The sequence below is a fragment of the Daphnia magna genome, linkage group LG3 (genome assembly GCF_020631705.1).
Source record: "Daphnia magna isolate NIES linkage group LG3, ASM2063170v1.1, whole genome shotgun sequence".
Taxonomy (NCBI): domain Eukaryota; kingdom Metazoa; phylum Arthropoda; class Branchiopoda; order Diplostraca; family Daphniidae; genus Daphnia; species Daphnia magna.
In genome coordinates this window covers 13019357-13038976 of record NC_059184.1, presented here as the reverse complement: position 1 = coordinate 13038976, position 19620 = coordinate 13019357, and the positions used below count along the sequence as shown (strand labels likewise).

The 19620-nt window shown below is 39.0% G+C and overlaps 8 protein-coding genes and 2 non-coding genes across 15 annotated transcripts; 4 read left to right on the top strand and 6 right to left on the bottom strand.

Moving 5' to 3' along the window:
• Positions 1-25: 25 nt before the first annotated feature.
• On the bottom strand, positions 26-4662 carry LOC116918290 (uridine-cytidine kinase-like 1). 4 transcript variants are annotated; one of them, XM_045170550.1, is made up of 13 exons: positions 4526-4662; positions 2537-2753; positions 2380-2479; positions 2204-2310; positions 1968-2138; positions 1829-1900; positions 1509-1760; positions 1231-1440; positions 1084-1167; positions 920-1021; positions 695-860; positions 501-629; positions 26-409 (listed from the first exon to the last, which is right to left on the bottom strand). In XM_045170550.1, exons 2-13 carry the CDS (start codon positions 2714-2716, stop codon positions 390-392), a joined length of 1593 nt encoding a protein of 530 aa, XP_045026485.1. In that variant the 5' UTR covers positions 2717-2753; positions 4526-4662; the 3' UTR covers positions 26-389. The 4 variants fall into 4 exon arrangements, with proteins under 4 accessions (XP_045026485.1, XP_045026484.1, XP_032779854.1 ...); XM_045170549.1 differs by lacking the exon at positions 4526-4662 and adding an exon at positions 3647-3788; XM_032923963.2 differs by lacking the exon at positions 4526-4662 and adding an exon at positions 2913-3049.
• Positions 3077-5393, top strand: LOC116918297 (dynein axonemal assembly factor 11). The gene is made up of 8 exons (XM_032923974.2): positions 3077-3210; positions 3396-3436; positions 3507-3633; positions 3703-3877; positions 3973-4145; positions 4208-4424; positions 4484-4649; positions 4780-5393. The coding sequence occupies exons 1-8, from the start codon at positions 3192-3194 to the stop codon at positions 4852-4854; spliced, it is 993 nt and encodes a 330-aa protein (XP_032779865.2). The 5' UTR covers positions 3077-3191; the 3' UTR covers positions 4855-5393.
• LOC116918292 (putative aminopeptidase W07G4.4) lies at positions 4863-7545 on the bottom strand. Its single transcript, XM_032923967.2, has 11 exons — positions 7334-7545; positions 7179-7246; positions 6960-7092; positions 6755-6900; positions 6553-6670; positions 6375-6490; positions 6114-6289; positions 5680-6053; positions 5389-5611; positions 5215-5327; positions 4863-5154 (listed from the first exon to the last, which is right to left on the bottom strand). The coding sequence occupies exons 2-11, from the start codon at positions 7229-7231 to the stop codon at positions 5020-5022; spliced, it is 1587 nt and encodes a 528-aa protein (XP_032779858.2). The 5' UTR covers positions 7232-7246; positions 7334-7545; the 3' UTR covers positions 4863-5019.
• Positions 7546-8561: 1016 nt separating this feature from the next.
• Positions 8562-10190, bottom strand: LOC116918300 (ras-related protein Rab-10). The gene is made up of 5 exons (XM_032923980.2): positions 9964-10190; positions 9794-9854; positions 9598-9736; positions 9421-9510; positions 8562-9357 (listed from the first exon to the last, which is right to left on the bottom strand). Exons 1-5 carry the CDS (start codon positions 10088-10090, stop codon positions 9169-9171), a joined length of 606 nt encoding a protein of 201 aa, XP_032779871.1. The 5' UTR covers positions 10091-10190; the 3' UTR covers positions 8562-9168.
• A 453-nt stretch (positions 10191-10643) lies between these two features.
• LOC116918298 (protein lifeguard 1) lies at positions 10644-12799 on the top strand. Of its 3 annotated transcripts, none has more exons than XM_032923975.2 (5): positions 10644-10803; positions 11159-11266; positions 11363-11531; positions 11608-11869; positions 11936-12799. In XM_032923975.2, exons 2-5 carry the CDS (start codon positions 11185-11187, stop codon positions 12302-12304), a joined length of 882 nt encoding a protein of 293 aa, XP_032779866.2. In that variant the 5' UTR covers positions 10644-10803; positions 11159-11184; the 3' UTR covers positions 12305-12799. The 3 variants fall into 3 exon arrangements, with proteins under 3 accessions (XP_032779866.2, XP_032779869.2, XP_032779867.2); XM_032923976.2 differs by lacking the exon at positions 10644-10803 and adding an exon at positions 10833-10851; XM_032923978.2 differs by lacking the exon at positions 11159-11266 and having other exon boundaries at positions 10651-10803.
• Positions 12521-15517, bottom strand: LOC116918289 (dynein intermediate chain 3, ciliary). The gene is made up of 11 exons (XM_032923962.2): positions 15304-15517; positions 15085-15246; positions 14951-15024; positions 14697-14884; positions 14364-14617; positions 14144-14297; positions 13881-14073; positions 13690-13825; positions 13483-13629; positions 13012-13416; positions 12521-12953 (listed from the first exon to the last, which is right to left on the bottom strand). Exons 1-11 carry the CDS (start codon positions 15496-15498, stop codon positions 12912-12914), a joined length of 1950 nt encoding a protein of 649 aa, XP_032779853.2. The 5' UTR covers positions 15499-15517; the 3' UTR covers positions 12521-12911.
• Positions 15518-15680: 163 nt separating this feature from the next.
• On the top strand, positions 15681-16720 carry LOC116918301 (isochorismatase domain-containing protein 2). The gene is made up of 4 exons (XM_032923981.2): positions 15681-15864; positions 15936-16057; positions 16114-16244; positions 16338-16720. The coding sequence occupies exons 1-4, from the start codon at positions 15681-15683 to the stop codon at positions 16486-16488; spliced, it is 588 nt and encodes a 195-aa protein (XP_032779872.2). The 3' UTR covers positions 16489-16720.
• A 263-nt stretch (positions 16721-16983) lies between these two features.
• On the bottom strand, positions 16984-17989 carry LOC116918299. Its single transcript, XM_032923979.2, has 4 exons — positions 17828-17989; positions 17438-17764; positions 17175-17342; positions 16984-17095 (listed from the first exon to the last, which is right to left on the bottom strand). The coding sequence occupies exons 2-4, from the start codon at positions 17750-17752 to the stop codon at positions 16988-16990; spliced, it is 591 nt and encodes a 196-aa protein (XP_032779870.2). The 5' UTR covers positions 17753-17764; positions 17828-17989; the 3' UTR covers positions 16984-16987.
• A 659-nt stretch (positions 17990-18648) lies between these two features.
• Trnar-acg lies at positions 18649-18721 on the bottom strand. The gene has a single exon. It is a non-coding gene; the product is annotated as a tRNA-Arg (tRNA).
• Positions 18722-18987: 266 nt separating this feature from the next.
• Trnai-uau lies at positions 18988-19115 on the top strand. The gene is made up of 2 exons: positions 18988-19025; positions 19080-19115. It is a non-coding gene; the product is annotated as a tRNA-Ile (tRNA).
• Positions 19116-19620: the final 505 nt, after the last annotated feature.

The window sequence follows — 19620 nt, the reverse complement described above, 5'->3', positions numbered from 1 at the left end:
ATTTTACGGTATCAAATCATATCCATTTCTAACACACCAACACAAAGTGTATTCTTGTTCTATTTTCACGGATTATCCACCGTCAATCAATTAAATTATAAACTAAAATAGGAGGGAAGCAAAAATTTAGTTTTTTGTTTTTTTTCTGTGTAAAAAAACACCAGATTGACTGATTGAAAACAATGAGAAAAGACAAAGTCAAAGTCTTTCATGACTGTTTGGTCCAGATTTTAATCTGTAAGATTTTTTTTAAATCACAATTTTTTAATAAGAGAAAGAAATTATAAGTACTGAGTAGGTCTTTAGCACCATTTGGTGCAATCAATCAAAGAAGTAATCAATGAAAAAGATACACTAGGGATCTATCCAAGTCTGTGGCCAGGAATTTCCTATACTTCATTAGGTGGTTCTGAAAAACAAATGATAACAATCAACACATTTTTTTACAATACCAAATCAAAAATATACTGTTGAAAGGCATGCGAAATAAAGTGACATACCTGTACCGAAGTATCGGTCACCAAAATTACCAATGCCAGGTTTGACGAAAAATTTCTCATTTATCTCTGGGTCTACTGCTGAAGAAACAATTCTAACCCGTGGAAACGCGTAGGCAATCGAATGTACACCTGTTCATAAAAAGTAATGCAATGAACAAACAACTCGCTTGTAACTTGAATCCTCTCTTATTTACCGGAGGCCGCCATCAATAAGGATGCGACTAGGATATTTTCCTCTGGAACGTCATGATCAAGTAGCACTCTGATAGCCATCATGGCTGCGGCTCCAGTCGCTACGGTAGCATCCATCAAAATGACTAGATAGTCTTTAATGTCACGAGGAAGCCGGAGATAGTATAGCTGATCAATAAAAAATCTAGTGAGCTACGAACATGTGCCAATCATTTTTATAACGTCACCTCAGGTTCCCCTGTTTCGATGTTGTTCTGGATCAAGATTTTGCCGATGCGGATGTCTTTGCATACTTCGGAGAGCGCCTGTTCCATAGTTTCGCCAGCTCGCTAAATATATAACGAATGCACGATGTTCTGGCATTTTATCAAACATTACTTTTTGTAATTACCAACACGGAGACTCCAACAATCTTATCCGTAGCTATACGCTTTCCTTGATAAGACACTCCTTGAGGGGTCTCAACGACGGTGTCCTACATGTAGTAAGAATATATTTATAAGAAACTAACTGGAACATCAAAATAGCGGGGATATACCTTAAATGGCAATAAAGACAGAGCAAACTCAATGGTCAATCGAATAAGCCGACGGGAATAGAAGATGAATTCGTCGCGGGGAGTTTCTTTGTTACGTATGAACGTGTGCAAGCCTCTAACTTGCGGTGTTAATGGTAGGATATGAAGTGAGTTTGGCAGTGGCTGATCCACTTGGGCCGTTGCTAAGATGGGCCTCAGCTTGAATCCTCTCTAAAGAAGAAGAATACAACAATTAGGGTAAACAGATAAAATAGTTGTTATGAGTGGTTAGCACACACCAATTGCAGTTGCGTCTGAACGTGTTGCACAATGAGACTTATCGCAACTTCATTATCCCCACCTCGAGGAACAATGATATCGGCGTGCGCCATCAAAGGCGCAATGTAGTGCTCGAAAGACGGTTTGACGAATGTACTGTACTGTTTCAATACTCCTTCAAGTTCACGTCCTCGTTGAGAGATATCACGCCTTAACCGACGTGCCAGCCGAATATCCGAATCGGTATCAACAAATACTTTCATATCCAGCAGCTAGAAAGAAAAAAAAATCCATCTTAAAGGGCATTTTCGTTGTCTATTAGTTAAATAAATCTAATTACAGAACAAATTTCCTGGTTGTAAAACGACAAAATGCCCTCAAATATAATCACATTGGCACCATACATGGTTTTCTATGGAATAAAAGAGAAATATGTTTAAATGCGTACGATTGTTTCGGCGAAAGATTAAAAGACCTACGGTTTTGGTTTCCCGGCTGTGGGTAATGAAATTGTATATTGGAACTTCAACACTTTTAAAGTGTTTTAGACGTTGCAAGGTTTTCCGTAGCAGCTCGAAATCGAAAGCGTCTGGGTGATCGAAGTTGTATTCGTTTTTAGCTGCCTGGTGATGCTGCTTTTCTGTCAAAACCTTCGGAAAAGGTAATGAGGTTATAGTAGTTTCTTTTATAATAAAAAAGGCTTAAGAACGTTTACCTTGTAGAACGAGTCCATACTCAGCAAAGTTACCCAAGGATGTCCCAGAGATTCGATTATTTTATTTGTCACGGTCGTTTTGCCCGAGGCACTTCCACCGCAAATTCCTTGTATTCGTCCAAATAAGTATTTATTTTAATACCTTTTTTTGGCATTTTAGAAATAATGAAGCCTACCAATAACAAAAGGTTCAACATGTTGTCCAGAGAAATTATACCACGGAGGCCTGCCAGCAGTGTAAAATGTCTTTTGTTCCTTTGTTCTCAAAATAAAGTCCTACCACATTTGTTATTGTATTGAATAATGTGGAGATTAAGTAATTATTTTTCATACCTGATTAGTTGTTGTTACAGCTGCTTTGGCAGCAGCGCTCTGTGACAAAGTTCTTTGTCTTCTGGATCTAGGTGATTTTGGTTGAGAGCCTGCAGAAGGAGGTCTAGGTGGAAATTGAGGTGACAGAGGTGCTTCACCTTCATTCCTTGGAGTGTCAGATTCAGTGATATTGCTATCCATGCCTGAATCACTAAATGGCCATTCATCACCACCATCACTATCAGCAATAAAAATGTGTTTAAATCGTATTCAGCGAATAACATGATATTTTTTTTTTAAGAAAATATTATGGTAAAATTAATTCGATCTACTTCGGAATTATCACAAGGAGATCCATGAAGAGCTCCTGGCAATAGTATGTTCAAGCTCTGTATACCTTTCTGAACTGGCCGAGCTTGGAGGGTCGTAAAACCTCCCAGCCATCTCTTGGTTTGGCTTAAAAGTACGCCAATAACTTAAGTAGGCGTTATAAAATTTTTTGCAAATTTGTTTCAAAACTTCTCGAACTTGAACAAGACGGATCGATATTTGCACGCGCTTGTCCCTTAAATGGAAAAAAAAGGGGAGACCTACGTCGTCTGCTTTATAATTAATTTGTAACCAATAGCAACTCGCTGTTTATCTATGTGTGTGGAATTTTTACCTAGGCTTCGGAATGTCTCATCCAACCTTGAGTAAGTAAAAATATAAATATCAAGTACAAGTTCGAAGGCCTTTTGCAGAACAGAGATACCCAATTTGTACTACAACTATATTATTGAATGTCTTCCGTAGTTGCTATCCGCTTCATCATTCCATTTTAAACCCGCAATTGAAATTCAAAGAAAAATTGATTTTATTTTTACCTTAACATTTCTAGTAACACGTGAATTGATTCGCAAAAGAGCTGAGCATAATGAGGTAGGTAAGCTTCCTTTAAATATTTTTTCGTCAGTAAAAATCTTTCAACCCAGAACAATCACGCCGAAAGGGAGAAATTTTTTCCCTTGAAGAAATTGCCCTCCACCAGCAAAACATATGCAAAATCGAGCACATTGACTTCTGGTGTCCTTGTTTGAAAATAGTCTACCTTCAAGCCAATGAAATTTCCAAAATAGGTAAGAAAAAAACCTTGAATAACTTGAAGCAGAACTCATGCCGTTGACTTTTGCAATGCACCCTCGCAGAAAACGTACGTCGCTTTAAGTATTTGGAATATCTCAATTTGGCGTTAAACAAAATCGAGATCGTTGAGAATCTGGAAGGATGCGAGTCACTCGAGAAACTAGATCTTACACTCAACTGTATCCGCAAACTGAGCAGTTTGACTTCTCTTACCAACAACTATGCCCTACGGGAAATGTACGACAAGCGAGATCCACACATTTGGTTATCCTGTGCACTTTCTCGCAACAACAAAATTATTTTTTTAAATTATTATTTTTTTATATTTTAAGATACCTGACCGGTAACCCATGTGCTGCTTTCAAATTTTATCGTTTATATGTCATCGGCATCTTGCCCCAATTGGAATGTTTAGACGGAGTACCTGTTTTGTATACTGAACGGCTAGCGGCAAAAGCTGATTTCGATTACATAGAATCAGAAATTTTGGAGCAAGAATCTATAAGTAACAAGTGGAAATCGTGGACGTGGCTTTGCATGCTAAAGGCGGTTGTTACTTTCTTTCAGAAACTTACAACCCGCCAATTGAGCGAGCCTCTGAAATCCGCCGTCAGCTACGAGGTGAGAGAGATGGTCAGACTACAGCAATTTCTACATCTTCGAAACCGGAGAAAAACCGACTCATTTCCAAAAACGGTCGTGTTTTGAATTCTAATCAAGCAGAGGCCCGTTTTACATTAGTAGAAGAAGACGATGCTATTATTTTAACTGTAAAACTCCCAAAGTAAACAAGTTTTTCGACTTTCAAAATTGCGGCAAAAATTTACATCTCTTTTAAACTAGATACATGGATACCTCTCTAATAGATGTGGACGTTCAACCTACCTTTGTCCGAGTCGTGATCAAGGGCAAACTTTTACAGCTGGTCCTTTCTGCGGAGGTACAGAGTGACAGGTCCGTGGCGCAGCGTTCTCTTGCTAGCGGTGATCTAGTCGTTACTATGCCAACGGTAAGTCCACATTTTCTCAACCTTGTTCAACGCCAGGAATAAATTAATCGATCGAAAACTTTGAGAACGGTCTTGCCATATCTACCGAGATAGAAAAAACGACACTAGTTAACGTTCAATTTTCCTCTAGGCTGACGGCGTTGTCAAACCAAGAGATTTGACTAGCGAAGCAGCCAAGGTTCCACCGTTAGAACCAATTCCTTAATCAAAAGGTAATAGAGAAGATTTGGTTTACTTCATTTCATCTCTTCGTTTACACCCTTCATCATTCCCATTTTAAAAAGACTTGAATATAACAAGTATGACTACTAATTTCGATCGCAGTAAAGGGGGAAAAAACAAATTTGCAATCAAAATAATGTCCAAAACGTTAGAAAAACTGCGGTAGGTAGTAACGTGCAAGGGCAAGAACAGGGGCAGATGACGGGATTCCAGGGAATGGTCCTGAGGCTGCAGCAATGTCCAGATGCGAAAATGGAAGAGGCACAGCTCCATCGATGCCATGCTTTTGAATTAAATAAAGATTTGCAATCACCATATAAACAATAAATTTCGAAACTCTTACCTTGTTTAGTCCTGATGCCAGGATGATGAACGCAGCTGGAGCTTGGTGGCCACGTGGAGTGCGGGATGACGGCAAGTTGTTGCATTGCAAGACATCCTCATACTCGGATTTACCTATCACGGAAGAGTAGGTTAAAGCAGTGTAACACAGTAAACGCCAATATATACTATTTACCCTTATGGAATGCATAGTCTTCTTTGCGAATAGTGGAGATCTCGAACATATCACCTAGAAGGTTTCCAGCCTCCTGAACCTTCTTGGATACTTCCTGGCGAGCGGCAGGCCCATTATCTAAAATGATGGAGTACGGTTCACCAACCGTCAAGTAAGCGTGCCCAGTGAGGGTAGCAATTGTCATTAGTTGAGGATTAATTGCATTCACTGCTTCTTCTTTCAACTGTGAAAGTTTAAAAAAAAAAACGTAAAATAGGGAATTTGGAACATATTTCAGTAAATTTTTTGTACCTTGCATAGAACATCGGCCATGGCCATCCTTCCCTCAGCATCAGTATTTCCTACACGAACTCGAACTCCAGCTCTTGAAGTGATAATCTCATCGGAAACATAGGCATTTGATCCAACACTATTGCGTACCATCGCCATTGCTCCAACCACTTCGACATTGGTGGGCTTCAACTCATCGACAACCTTCATAAAGGCCGCGACTGCAGCGGAGCCGCACTTGTCCCGATGCATACCAGCCATAACGCCTCCAGCTTTGATATCACAGCCACCGGTATCATAGGTCACACCCTTACCCACCAAATAGATGGTCTTCTCGATAGGTCCAGATCCTTTGTATCGTAGATAGATCACTCGGCCAGCGTGACGTGGGACATCTGTGTAAAACAGCGATTGTGGCTTGAATGAATGTATCATCTAATATAAGAGTTATTTACCATTGGCGCAACGGTTAACGGCAGCAAATAATGGATATTCTTTCTCAATAGTTTTGAGATCAGAGATCACTTCTACATTAACTGAACTTCCATCAAACAGTTCACGGACGTATTGTTCCACTCGGGGAGGAGCCATTCTTTCCGGGTCGGATCCACCAATATCCCTCCCAGCAATTCTAAACGAATTTTTTGTATTAAAAAAATGGTAAACCAGATAGGCCAGTCACAATACCAGTCAAAATAAGTGACTTAATTTTTTACCTTCCATTCTCCAATGCCAATGCAAGTTTATGAACTGACTCAGCATCTGGACAGTCTAGACCAAGCATTTCAGCTTTATGGGCTTTTTCGGGAAGACACTCTCGAACTTCCAAAGGCTTTTACAGAAATTGAACTTGTCATGAGATATTCGTTGGGATAATTCACGTCGAGTACTGACCACGTATAATGCTTGAAGCGCTCCCAATACACTGACTAGATTTCCATGCTTATACATGGGATTGTTTGCAACGGGAAGCAGCGAAAGCAAAGGTCGCTTGATTCCAGCTGATAGTGCCCTTAAAGTCAAATGGGAAATGAAAAATTGTTGAATAAATCCAGACAATACCATATTGATAACATACAACTTGGCAGATAGTTACCTTTTGATTCCTTTTTCAGCAGCTTCTCCATAGCTTCTGACATCACTGAAATCTTTATTGAGAGCACCAAGTGGGGCATAAACTGTCCTTCCAGAGGGATGAGACGTAGCCACAATACCTCCCTCATCTTCAAAAGCAGCATCAACCTTCAATGAGTGTTTAAGGGAAATTTACAAACCAATTCCATTATGAATTACTGTATTACTTTGCTTTGATTGAGCAAATGTTCAACATGGCTTGATGCATTGTTCAAAGAATCAGAAACTAAAACCACTCCATCAAAGCGAGAATCAGATTCTGCACCAGCCTTACAGGCTTCCATGGCACATGTCACCCATCTATGAAAACAAGAATTAATTTTCGTATGAATGGGATTCAATATACTATTACATCATCCTATTATGAAGAATAAAACATGAAATACCTTGCACCGGTTGTGGTAGCTGCCATCCTCAGAGACTGAACTGAAGAAAGCATAAGCCAAGAATGAAGCTGAAAATACAGACAGGGGGGTTTTAGAATGTTATATTTGATAAACGGTCTTTTCAAAGATTATGTCGCAAAGGGCAAAGGTCTTACCTTTATCTATGGCTGTAAAAGTATCTGATCTTAATAGACTCCCTAAGCTATAATCAATGCTCAACAAACAAGTTAAAAAATTAACGCCTCGTTGTCTTTCCTTGCCAGACTCAGAGTTAAACAAATGCACAAGATAGCGAGCAACCGGTTTGCTTCTGAGGGGCGGAATTCCAGTTCACGACTGAATCTTATGAATTTGCATTTTAAGAATTTCCGTAAGGATTCATGAATTTCGTCTGGTTCAAAAACAGCGGTGTCAATTCTAGAAAACAAATCCATCGTTGGAACCGAATGAATGAGGATAGATGGCATAGAGGATAGAGGATTTGAGCAATGAGGATGAGTAAAAAGTAAAACTGTTAAAACTACTGAAGAAAAAACACTGAAAGAGTGAATATTGCAGAGTTAAACTATTGATAAGCATGAGTTTTTCTACTTCTCTAAGATGATTCTAATCACCTCAATCTTGTGTATGTCACCTGATTTTGGGCAAGATGCGGGCTTATCGAGCATGGTTAGTGACTATAGCTTCAACAAGGAAGTATCCTATTTTGTAAAACGATACCCGACACATGTGAACGAATACCGAAAGAGAGCCCTCCCTCTTTCTCTGTGATATGGAAATCCCATATCTGGAAATATTGCAGGACGGCGCAAATATAGGCCAAACTTTGTGCAAAGTATCGGGGGTAAAAACAGTTAATGGCTGACTAAATAGACATTAAAAAGGTTCCCTTCAATACGCCTCTAAGTCACTATGATAATTATGGTACAACAAGACAATCTAGTAACCATTAACGAAGTGCTAATTATCCAGTCCGGTTCCAACTGGGCTCAGAAATCTAATTGTGATGATAAGAAAAGTGCATATCGTTTTGAAACTACTAGCGAGAACCGAACTTAGTTCCTTCGCACTTCTTAACCTTTTTTACGATAAACCTTTACATAAAGATAAAATATGGCGGAAGTCGATTCTTTATCGGAATGTTTCCGAAAAGATTAAGAAATATGAAGTAGCTCTCACAATGAAGTCTCTTGAAAACAGCTGACAAGGCAATGCTTGCTTTGCATATGGTTCTCAACAAGGTTGCTAAACTGGAGACGCATTCATCTGAAACGTCAAGTTCCAAATAATACGTTCCAGTTTGAGATAGGCATTCAAGGGAAAAGTTAGCTTAGTTTATATACCGTCGATAGCGATAGATGACAGAAAAGAATGGGTTGTTGGTTATTACGAAAAACGGCTCTGTATTTACAAGCTTCAGCAATAAGAATCGGCAAAAAAATTGGAAATTTTGGGTGAAGAATGTGTGTAGTTAAGCGCAGCAGGTTACAGGGCCAACAGCAATGAAAAGGGTCGCCTTTTCTTGTATCAATTTAATTTGAACAATGAAGTCACCCATGCAGAAAAATGAGAAAAAATTTTCGTGGCAAGCCACGTATAGAAGTAAATTCGTACAAGAAGAAATTTTTTTCACAAACCATTTAAGAGTAGTTCGGTACAAGGCAAGATTATTGGAAAATGGAAATTAGATTTTGAGTCGAGCAATAAAGCCAACTGCCAAATTTGAACCTTTGTTACTTAGATTTTAATCAAGTGAAAGAAGACATGTTAGACGGATTTGAAGTTTCTTCACTCGGTCGTCAGTTTCAATTGTACAATCCTTTGAACGTTTGACGAAACAGGAGAAACAACTTAAAAATTGTTTTTGCTTCTTTTCCTTGTTGATTACAAAAATGACCGGCCGAATTGCATGGAACTTCCACGTTGATCACATCCACGTTTAATTGGGCGCTTAATAATTGAAGAACTTTTGTGTTTATTTTTAAATCTATTAACAGCAGCGATTGGATTGCCGATCACTGCGACCCCCATCGAGTGGAACGCGATCTAAGGGCTCGGCTTGCTCTCGCCCACAAGTTTTGGTCAAAATCGCTTGCGCGAGTTCATAAAAAGCACTCTCTATGTTTATATTTGCTTTAGCTGATGTTTCCATAAATCTTATTCCATGTTCCCTGGCAATCTGAAATCATATCCCATAAGAAAAATTACAAAGAAATCAAACATTTAGGTAATTTATTATTACCATTTCTCCTTTTTCTTTACTAACTGCTCTTTTGTCTTCTACATCACACTTGTTTCCCAAAATCATTTTCTCCACATCTTCATTGGCATGCTACAAACAAAATGGTAATGAGAAAAAAACAAAAAAACATTGCCTTGTTTTTATCTGTCTTTGTTTTCTAGGAATGAAAAATGTTACCTCATCTATATTTCTGAGCCATTTTGCAATATTGTCGAATGTTTTCATACTAGTTATGTCATATACAAGCATAATTCCCATTGCTCCACGGTAATAAGATGTTGTGATTGTGTGGAAACGTTCTTGACCAGCAGTGTCCCTAAAATCAAAACATCTTAAGTGCAAAGGACCTCTAAATAAAGTCATATAGCCATACCATATTTGGAGTTTAATTTTTTTCCCTTGAAGTTCAATAGTTTTAATTTTGAAATCGATACCTACAATTACGACAGGAACGACGGTTAAATGCAATCATGTGAAAACATCTTTGACAGGGGTGCGGCTGGGAACTTGGAAGAGTCAATTGAAAATTAAGCACTGACTTACCAATTGTAGAAATGAAAGTTGTGTTGAATGCATCGTCAGAAAATCTGAAAAGAATACATGTTTTTCCGACCCCCGAATCCCCGATAAGCAATAATTTAAACAATAAATCATATGATTTCTTTGCCATTTTCTATTCAGCAGTTGACGATTTATTTTACCAACTGTATCCTCTCTAGGCGGCTGCACTAAGGACACTCAGACTCAAACATATGATTGATTCTAAGCCTGTTAAACAGGAAGGCCCTGGCAATAAGGATGTTTAACAAGTGGCTCCAACGTAAATTTACAACTCGTAAGTCGTAACTGCCTCTCGCGATAAGCGAATTAGTTTCTATTGCCAGTTTATCTGTTAAAAATAAGTTCGAAGGAATGATTTATTTATCATTTGTATTAATATTTTTTTAATATTTCCTTTCCTATTTGACAAATAACCACCGGTGGGTGGTGCTAGTTTAATACTACACAAAAAATTCCAATAGTTTTGTACGAGGCAAATAATTACCACATGTAACAATCATTTGAGTGTGTCTTTTTCACGCTAAGCTATTTGGGTAGAAATACCGTAAGTAACGTAAAGCTTTGTTAGTTACAGGCTTACAGCATGACTACGCGAAGAATGATCCAGTTAGCCACCTTGTGGTCTAATGAAGTAACGCTTATACATGCAGACATGAAAATGGGTTGAGTGTCAGGCCTACGTCAATGCAGCTGAATGCGTCGTCTTGTGCAATCGTCCAATCGTTGATTCTTGGTTGTTTTGGAATTTTGGATGACGTATCGCGTATACGTTGTTGTAGTAATCCCATCGAAAAGTTGAGTGGGTTGATTCTCGATTGCGAAGTAAGTTTGATTCATCAAATTGAACTGCTTTTATATGGTGGCTTAGAAGTAATGATATTTTACTTATATCAATACTATAGCCTACTTAGTTGCATTTGCATGTCACTGGGCTTTCTAGAAGGGTCGCGGATGTTTGTTTTGTAGCATTATTAGCTATGCAACGATCTGAAGCCATGACCACGTAGTTTTACTGGCGTTTGTTTTTGCCTTTTATCACCCATTATCTGCTAGTGATATTTACAATCAATCTTAATCTATGATCATTGTTGAATGGGAGTGGCCTTCGATGGTTTATCTCCTCACATTATTCTTCATGCTAGGCTTTCTCATGATTAATTTCATGCATTTTGCTTAGGGACGGTTTTTCTTCTTTTAATAAACATGGCAACTCAACCCAATCACCCAACTTACCCCTCTCAGCCTGGACAGCCAACCTATGGCTGGTCTGTCCCGGTAGATCAAGGTGATTAGTCCTCCTCACTTATCATTCCCACAACTGATTGCGACTGCTTACCTTTGGATTTTGATATCATGTTTGTTTGTTTTTCCTAAATGGCAGGCCCTCCCCCTCCATACAATCAAAATCCACCACTTCACAATCCACAACCACCACCACCACCACCAAATCCAGCAAGCAACATGTACGGTGGCGCAGGATACGAATCCGGAGGACTCGACGATGCCGCCTTTTCTTTTTCGGAAAAATCTGTCCGTATGGCTTTTGTGAGGTATGACGGAATTATTATTTGTAAATGGCATTAATGTCATTCTTTATGTTTTCTTCGTTCTTGACTCCTACCACAGGAAGGTGTACGCGATCCTAATGGTTCAGCTAGCCATTACAGTGGCTTTCATCTCCCTTTTCGTGTACGAACCGAACGTCAAGTTATATTCTCGAGAACATCCTGAAATGTGGTGGATAGCATTTACCATGACCTTTGTCTTATTAATCGTTCTTGCCTGTTGCAACGATTTCCGACGACGTTGGCCTCTGAACATAATTTTGCTGGGACTTTTTACCGCGTGCGAAGGTTTCATGCTTGGAGCCGTCTCGTCCCTCTATAGGGTACGTTGTATTAATATACGAGTAAATGTTATTCGCCACCTATAAAGTAAATTTTTATTCTTACAGTCGGAAGATGTGTTAATTGCTGCCGGTATATGCACGGCCGTATGCCTTGCGCTGACCCTATTTGCCATGCAAACGAAATGGGATTTTACTGCTTGTGGAGGGATCCTTTTTGTCTGCGTCATCGTTTTGTTCATTTTTGGCATTGTGGCTATTTGCATCCCAGGAAAGGTTATCCACCTGGTTTACGCTTCTTTGGGCGCACTTCTTTTCAGTGTTTATCTGGTCTTCGATACCCAACTGATGCTTGGTGGTAAACATAAGTACTCGATATCTCCTGAGGAGTACATCTTTGCGGCTCTGAATCTTTACCTGGACATTATTAACATCTTCCTATACATCTTAGCTATAGTTGGCGGCTCTCGTAACTAAGCGTTGAGCCACGTTTCTTGGTTGATGTTTTTCCCATTATTGTGGATTCTCCTGAATCTAACTCTTTATTCTAACTAGCCTAGTTTTCGTCTGCCTAATGTGGGAATAATCTTTTTAAACACACTAGATGTTTGAATAGGTAACGTACTCGAAATTGGTGTTACTTTCAATCTCGTCAATGTTTCCGGTTATCATTGCATAACCATTCCATGTCGATTGCTTCTCATATTAAAATTATATTAATTGTTGTCGTCGAATCAATGGAAAAAGTTTCATAACAGCAGTTGTTTTCTCCGTTATTAGTTTGATGTTAATAAAAACCAACGTTCTTTAGGCGCAACAATTCGAAATTCATTTGGTTGCCATCGCAAAACGCCAATTCTCTTTGTATCTTGCAAGATGTATTGGCGCTTTTTGTTTTTTTTGTGGCATATTTTCGTTTAAACCCATTGTATAATTTAAAAGTATTGTATTGAAATAAACGAGAGCAACAAACTTGTGTTTACCAGGTTTCTAATGTCAGTCTAAATGTGACAATGATGGGATTAATACAGAAATCATGATAGCAAAATCCAAACAAATCATTCCCGTTGAAAGAGACACAAGGTTACGACTGTTGCTTTTCTTCCATTCCACGGGACAGGATATCCTGCGTTGTGCAAGGTGTTCGATTATTGTTACTCATATTTCAAGATTGTAATTTATACCTGATCCATGGTTTCAAAAAACGCCTCCTCGGCTGTCTGCAAATGCTGATCGACCGTGGATTCCATTGGCTGGGAGACTGACAAATTGATTTGACTTCCCTGACCATCGATCGCTGGCATCATATCAATCGATGGTTCGATACCAGTTGCCTCATGACATTCTCCGTTGCTTGTGTTTTCTTTACTGTGCAGCGCCTGCAGCGTCTCTTTCAAGCTCTCAAACATTTTCTTTGATGGAGATGTAGGTGACTGTGGTTGCTGAACCACCAAGGAGCTTTGCGTAGCAGCTGCCACAGAAGCAACTGCCATATGAAAAACAATGGAAGCCTTCGCTCCTTGTTTACTCTTTCCATCTTTGCTACGTTGCTCCAAAGTCTTTTCCCTTCGAGTTTCTCTTTCCAGTAACTAAATGTGAATTGATTGAGTTAGAACACAAGTCTAAAATCACGCCTTGTAGCTCGTTAAACTTACCGAGGTGAGCGCAGCTTTATCATTCCTGGTGACCGTTGATAAATTTTCGCTGATTTGGATGACTGACAAGCGCCCATCTTTGCTACCGACAGCCATGATCTTTCCTTGTTCTTGAGTACTCAAACTAAGTAGCGGAGACTCACTGACCTGTTGAAAATCTGTTAAATTGGATTGTTTTGAAGGTATTACTAAGACACTTTCACTAACTTGTGAACACAAAGTAGGATTTATGCGCTGGGCTAAAATATCCCATAGGTAAAGAGCACCGTCAGTTGCTGCAGTAAATATAACGGAGGGTCGCGTGTAACTCCAGGCTCCGGCCAACAACTGGACGTTTTGATTCCTGAAGTCGGAGAAAAAGCTCGATTAATTGATTCACATGATAAAAATGAATTGACCTTAAAGTTAAAATGGGCGAATCACGAATATCTTCCGTCCAAATGTTGGTAGTCCAATCACCAACTGTCAGAAAAATCTTGGGCAATTGCGGATGGCGATGAAGAGCGTGAACCGGACCCAAATGTGCTTCATATTGACACATAATTCTCTCTGCTGTTGTTCTTGCTCTTCTATTACAATTCATCACAATACCTGGCGAGAGGAACGTTTAATCATTCCCACAGTTCGAATAACACATGAAAAAGATATGTAATTGTGATACCTTGGCGAGTGCCAACTAGAAATTTGTTCGGCATGGAAGGATCGTATTCAAGACAACAAGCAGAAAGGGCGTTTTCGGGACGAGGAGTTGCACTAGGATCGAGTACAAGTGCGTCAATTGGTGCATTAAGTTTCCGCATGTCCCACCAAAGCACCTGGTTTAAATCGTATATTTTTTAGAGAATGAAATTTTTTGGCCGTTTCGGGGTTTAAGGTAATACTTGTCCATCTCCAGAAGCCGAGAAAAATTCTCCCCCGGCTTTAGAATTACTCCAGATTATTGATGTGACACTCTCCGAATGGCCGACATCGATCGGAACACATTCAACTGGGCCTTGACTCTTACGAACATCCCATATTCCTACGGCACCATAGATCGATCCACCAGCTAAAATGTGTTGGTCACGCGGATTAAAAGAAACTGAACGAAGCTGACTCATGCTGCGGAGTACAATTTCCGGTTGCACAGCTCTTTCTGTCGACCCAATAAATGTACATCAATAATTACGGGAAAGAATAATTTTTAAAAAATACATTATATGGGAAACACGTACCGATATTCCATATGTAGGAATCATTGTCTTTGTGATCAAAAAGATTTTTCCAAAATGGATCTGAATACGCAGCTGCCAATTTTGTTCCTCCATCTGGGCTCCAGCTAAGCCCAGTAACTGCACGTCGTGTAGGTGATGGATCCTTTAGGAGGTGAAGTGTTCTGAGCGGATTCGGATCTGGGGTTGGTCTGTTTAAGAATCAAGATAATTAACGAAAGACAACGAGTTTCTATGGATTTTTCAATATGACTAACACATCGGGAGCGTCCGTAAAATAGTCTTCGTAGATGTTAAAGACGTTATTTTGTTTAATGTAGTGTTCCATTTGCTATGAAAGAAAAAAAATTTAGTCTAGTTCGTAAATTACTGCATAAGATTACGCATTAACCTGTCCAAGGTGGAGAACTGCATGTGAATAGGCTTCATCCTTCTCGATCTTCTTGCGATAACGGGCCGTTTGATCGGATTCCTGCGGATTAACATCACGAGGCCAACCACCTTCTTTGTGATGAATTCCTCGATTCTCAGTAGAAGCGCTGTCTGTGTTTATCTACATATAATTTTGATTAAACAATGCCATGTAACCACAATGGAAAAAAAAACTCACATGCAAGGCTGAAAGATCACAAGCTTGACACTGGACTCCAATTTCTTTGTTTTTAGCGATGGTGAAGGAAGCTGTTAGTTCTGAATCTGGGTAAATATCGACGGATTGTGAGGGATTTAAAACTGCATCCGAGAAATTGCATTTTCTCTTGCTTAATAGTTTGATATCACGACGCACAACGCAGGTGAGATCCATTTCAGATGAGAAACGGAATTATCGATCAAACATTATCTTGATTGGTCCCACCTTTAGACTGAGGCAATAGCATGTTGTCGAACGACTACCTGGCGATTCTTCCGCACATTTTCTACCTGATAAACCTGAAGAATTGAAAAGCAAATCAGTCTTAGCTCCACGCTACTTGTTACCAGAGAAAAATGAACAAGCTCCTTTTAGGCCGATTTCCTGTCGAAAAAAGTGCCTTATTTGTCTGCGACATGCAAGAAAAATTTGCAAGTGGCATCAAATATTTTCCACAAATTGTTGCCAACAGCAAGAAACTTTTAGAGTCTGCCAAAATCATGGATATTCCGGTGGTTTACACTGAACAATATCCAAAAGGTACCATAGATCTTTCGTTAGCCGATACGATGACCGTTATTCACATGAAGCCACACAAAATTGCACTTAAGGTTTAGGGCATACTGTGCCAGAACTAAATATTACCGAGTATTCTAAAGACAAATTTGAAAAACTCCAGTTCTCGATGATGACTCCTGAGTTGATGAACCACCTAAAGGGTGAACTTAAGCATGTAATGTTCAATCTTCAGGTTTGCTTTTCTCATTTTAAATCATGTTTTCTTGTCAGGTCAACACAGTTGTTCTTTGTGGGATTGAGACGCATGCTTGCATCCGTCACACTGCAATTGATTTGATTGATCAGGGCTTTAATGTTCATGTTGTTGTGGATGCTTGCTCATCTCGTACTATGGTGGACAGGTATGAACTCATTGGTTTAAGTATTGTTATTGTTTTTAGAATTATTGCTTGTGCAATGGCATTGGGAATGTAATTTTCTAATTATTATGTCAGGAAATATGCATTGAAAGCCATTGAACGAATGGGTGCTAACTTGACTACAACGGAAAGTGCAATTTTCGGCTACGCACCGGATGCAGGTCATCCAAAATTTCGAATGCTTCGCGAATTACTTCTGCAGCCGTCAGCTGATACTGGGCTGTGAATAATATGGCGGGAAGTGCCAGTTTTGCAATAATATGGTGTAGTTCGCTTCGACACCTTGTGGTTCGATTGGGCAACTAAAAAAGCACAGGGTCAGTATGTAAATCAAGACAAATACAAATTGTTACTTCAACAAGCTTAAAGAAAGTGCTAGTTGTATGTTGTATTACACCTACGGAGAATAGTGCTCCAGGTGAATTCTCTCCAAGAGAAATATACAAATGCAAGAACTATTTGAAACTTAATTACTAAATTTCTACGGGTTGTCGCGTTTGCATGACGTTGTAAAACGTAACAGAATCAAGTGTTGTGGATAAATGCGGTTCGCTAAAAAAAATCTATATTTTCGGTAATGTATTGACGCATTTTTTAAATTCTTGCAGCACTTGTAACTATACATGCTTTAATCAATATCTAAATTACTGTCTTTGATCATTCTAATAAAAACGTAAAATACTCAACAACTACCAAATACCGAGCCGTTTTTGTTTTTTTCATTTTTAAAGATTGAAGAAGGTCACTTGGGAGCTGCCCGGCGTATCTGGATGATGCGGGATAGACGTGTTGTCAGAATCAGCATAAGTCCAAATGACTAACATAGGTCCAGGCTTATTTAGATGACAATGGAAAAAAATTCATTAACAAACACTTCAATGCCTGTATGGATCTAATGTCATGTTAACCTACCCTGATGACAACGTCTTGCGAGTCGCCAGTATCAATGCTGCGTCGATAGCGAATAATGGACCATGGTTCCTGATAAGTAGCACTCTTCAGAAAGACGTCGACATGGTCATCGTATTCTCCACCTCCTGGTTTGATTTCCGACAAAACACTCAAATCTATCCATCTGTCCTGTTTGTAAAAAAAAAAACGCAGTTAATATTTCGTAATTTTTGTGTGTGAATCGGTAACGTAAATTTGATAGCAAAATGAATGAAAGGACATACCTCAATGTAGCCGATGCCCAGTTCATCGTCATAGCCACCAATCATAGCGTCGCCTAGAGCACCTGGTCTACCGAAGCCCAAGCCATTTCCAAAAGAAACTCCCATCCAGCCGGTACAGTTGGTTTGGACTTCAATTTCGATTTCGGCCGTTTCGTTGATGATTGTCCAGCGTAGAATCATGGGGCCGGAAGGATCCAATACTTGCTCATTCTCCATAACAACGTCATCCTTGAAGCTTCTTGCTGGCACGGCAAAACAGCAATAAGATGCCATGAAAATGGCAATTACCGCAAGACTTAAGGTGGATAACTTCATTTTCCCGTAGACCTGTTAAGAATCGTAATTTTAAAATAGGCAGAAGTAAAATTAAATTATAATATGAACTCATACTATAGAGTGCTGACTGTTGGAGACAGAAAAATGTTCTGATTAGGTTCAACTAAGAATGAAACTTGACTACTCTCGACTAAGAACCGAACGGCATTTATAGTTCTCGTTCCGTTGTGTCATAGTAGGTCATAGTTATCATTGCATGGTAACTGGTATAGTATTTTTTTTATCTTCGACCCGGCCTTCGTACTTGTCATTGTTGATAAAACATATGGTGTCACGCAGATTTATACGTGTATGTTACATTAGGCAATTGAAGATAATTTGTTGTTTAGCATAGAGACGTACAGAGAACAACAGTCAAAACCAGTGTAAGAAAAAAGAAATTTGTTTTTAATCAGCAGTGTTGGCACCTTTTGAATTGTAGTACCACCTTCTGTTCATTAATACTGCCGATAAAACTCAGATTGCTTGTGATGTAAGAGAATGATTCATGATTTGATATCTGTTTCCGTATACGTCTTTGCCATATGACCTTGTAGATTTGTAATAAACATAGACAGTAGATTCGTGTAAAAACTTGAACAAACAAATGTTTACCAAGTTAGGCCGAAGTTCGTATGACGAAATTCAGAGCCAATCATCGGACAGCTTTCTAGCACCATATGGTAAGAAGTTTACTACCGGCTGATGATTCACTTCTAATGACGCAGGAATCTTGAAAGATACAGTGATTGGTGTATCTACATAATCTGCGTTCACGACATACAACTGTCATCATTCTCCATGTACACTAACTTCAAGTACCAGAACGTCTATTGATTCCGACGTGGTACAATGTGTTGGATGCTCATTGGAAGAATTAACGCGAAAAGAAACATCGATCCTGCCAGGGATCGAACCTGGAATCTCTTGCTCCGTAGGCAAGCGCCTTATCCATTGGGCCACAGAACCATAATTTTATATGATCAACATTAAATTAATATCTGCTACCGAATTAGACAGAAGTGTGACGTGATGGTTTTCTTATTGTTATAGAATATCGATCCAATATGATAATTTCAGAATTTTTCGTTAAAGCAGCCTATTTGACAAGCTGCTACAGGGGATAATTAATTTATTATATCCTTAATTTTTATTCACTTACAGATCGATTGTAAATGCCCTACGGTTCCTTTTTTTGGCGTAAATTCAATCGTGGATGGAACATTATGTTATCATCTCCAGTGGCGCAGTTGGTTAGCGCATGGTACTTATATGACAGTGTCCACTAAACGCTAAATGAAAGGATTGGAATAGTTATTGTTGAGTAATGCCGAGGTCGCGAGTTCGAGCCTCGCCTGGAGAATGTTTTTATGAGTTATTGTTACAAGCTGTTGAAAAAGTCCTCATAAAAAGTGGTCCTGCAAAAAAAACTTGTACAATGACGTTGTAATCGATCCACTATTAAGACTCATCGTCACAGCCAGTAGTTTTTCAGCGAAAATGAAAGAAAAAAGGCCTGAAGATATTGTTCATTGATCGTACACTTTTAATTTGAACTTTTTTTTCTCAATCATTTAGAAATTTCCCATTGGTAAGTTCATATGTACGGACAACTGAACGAACTGTTCCATGGAAACGATTTAATTTCGATTTTAAATCAAAATATGCAAATCTCAACAAGTATTTTATTTGTCCCTCACTTCATGATTATGTTCGTTTAACGAATTCCATGTCAACAGATTCCGATAATCAATTGCTACCGTTTTTGTTTTTTTGTGTGTGTTTGTTTCTAATAAATTTCTACTGTCCATGACTCACTGCTTAGTTTGCAAATCCGGTATGTAGATTCTCTGTACATTAAAGCAAAA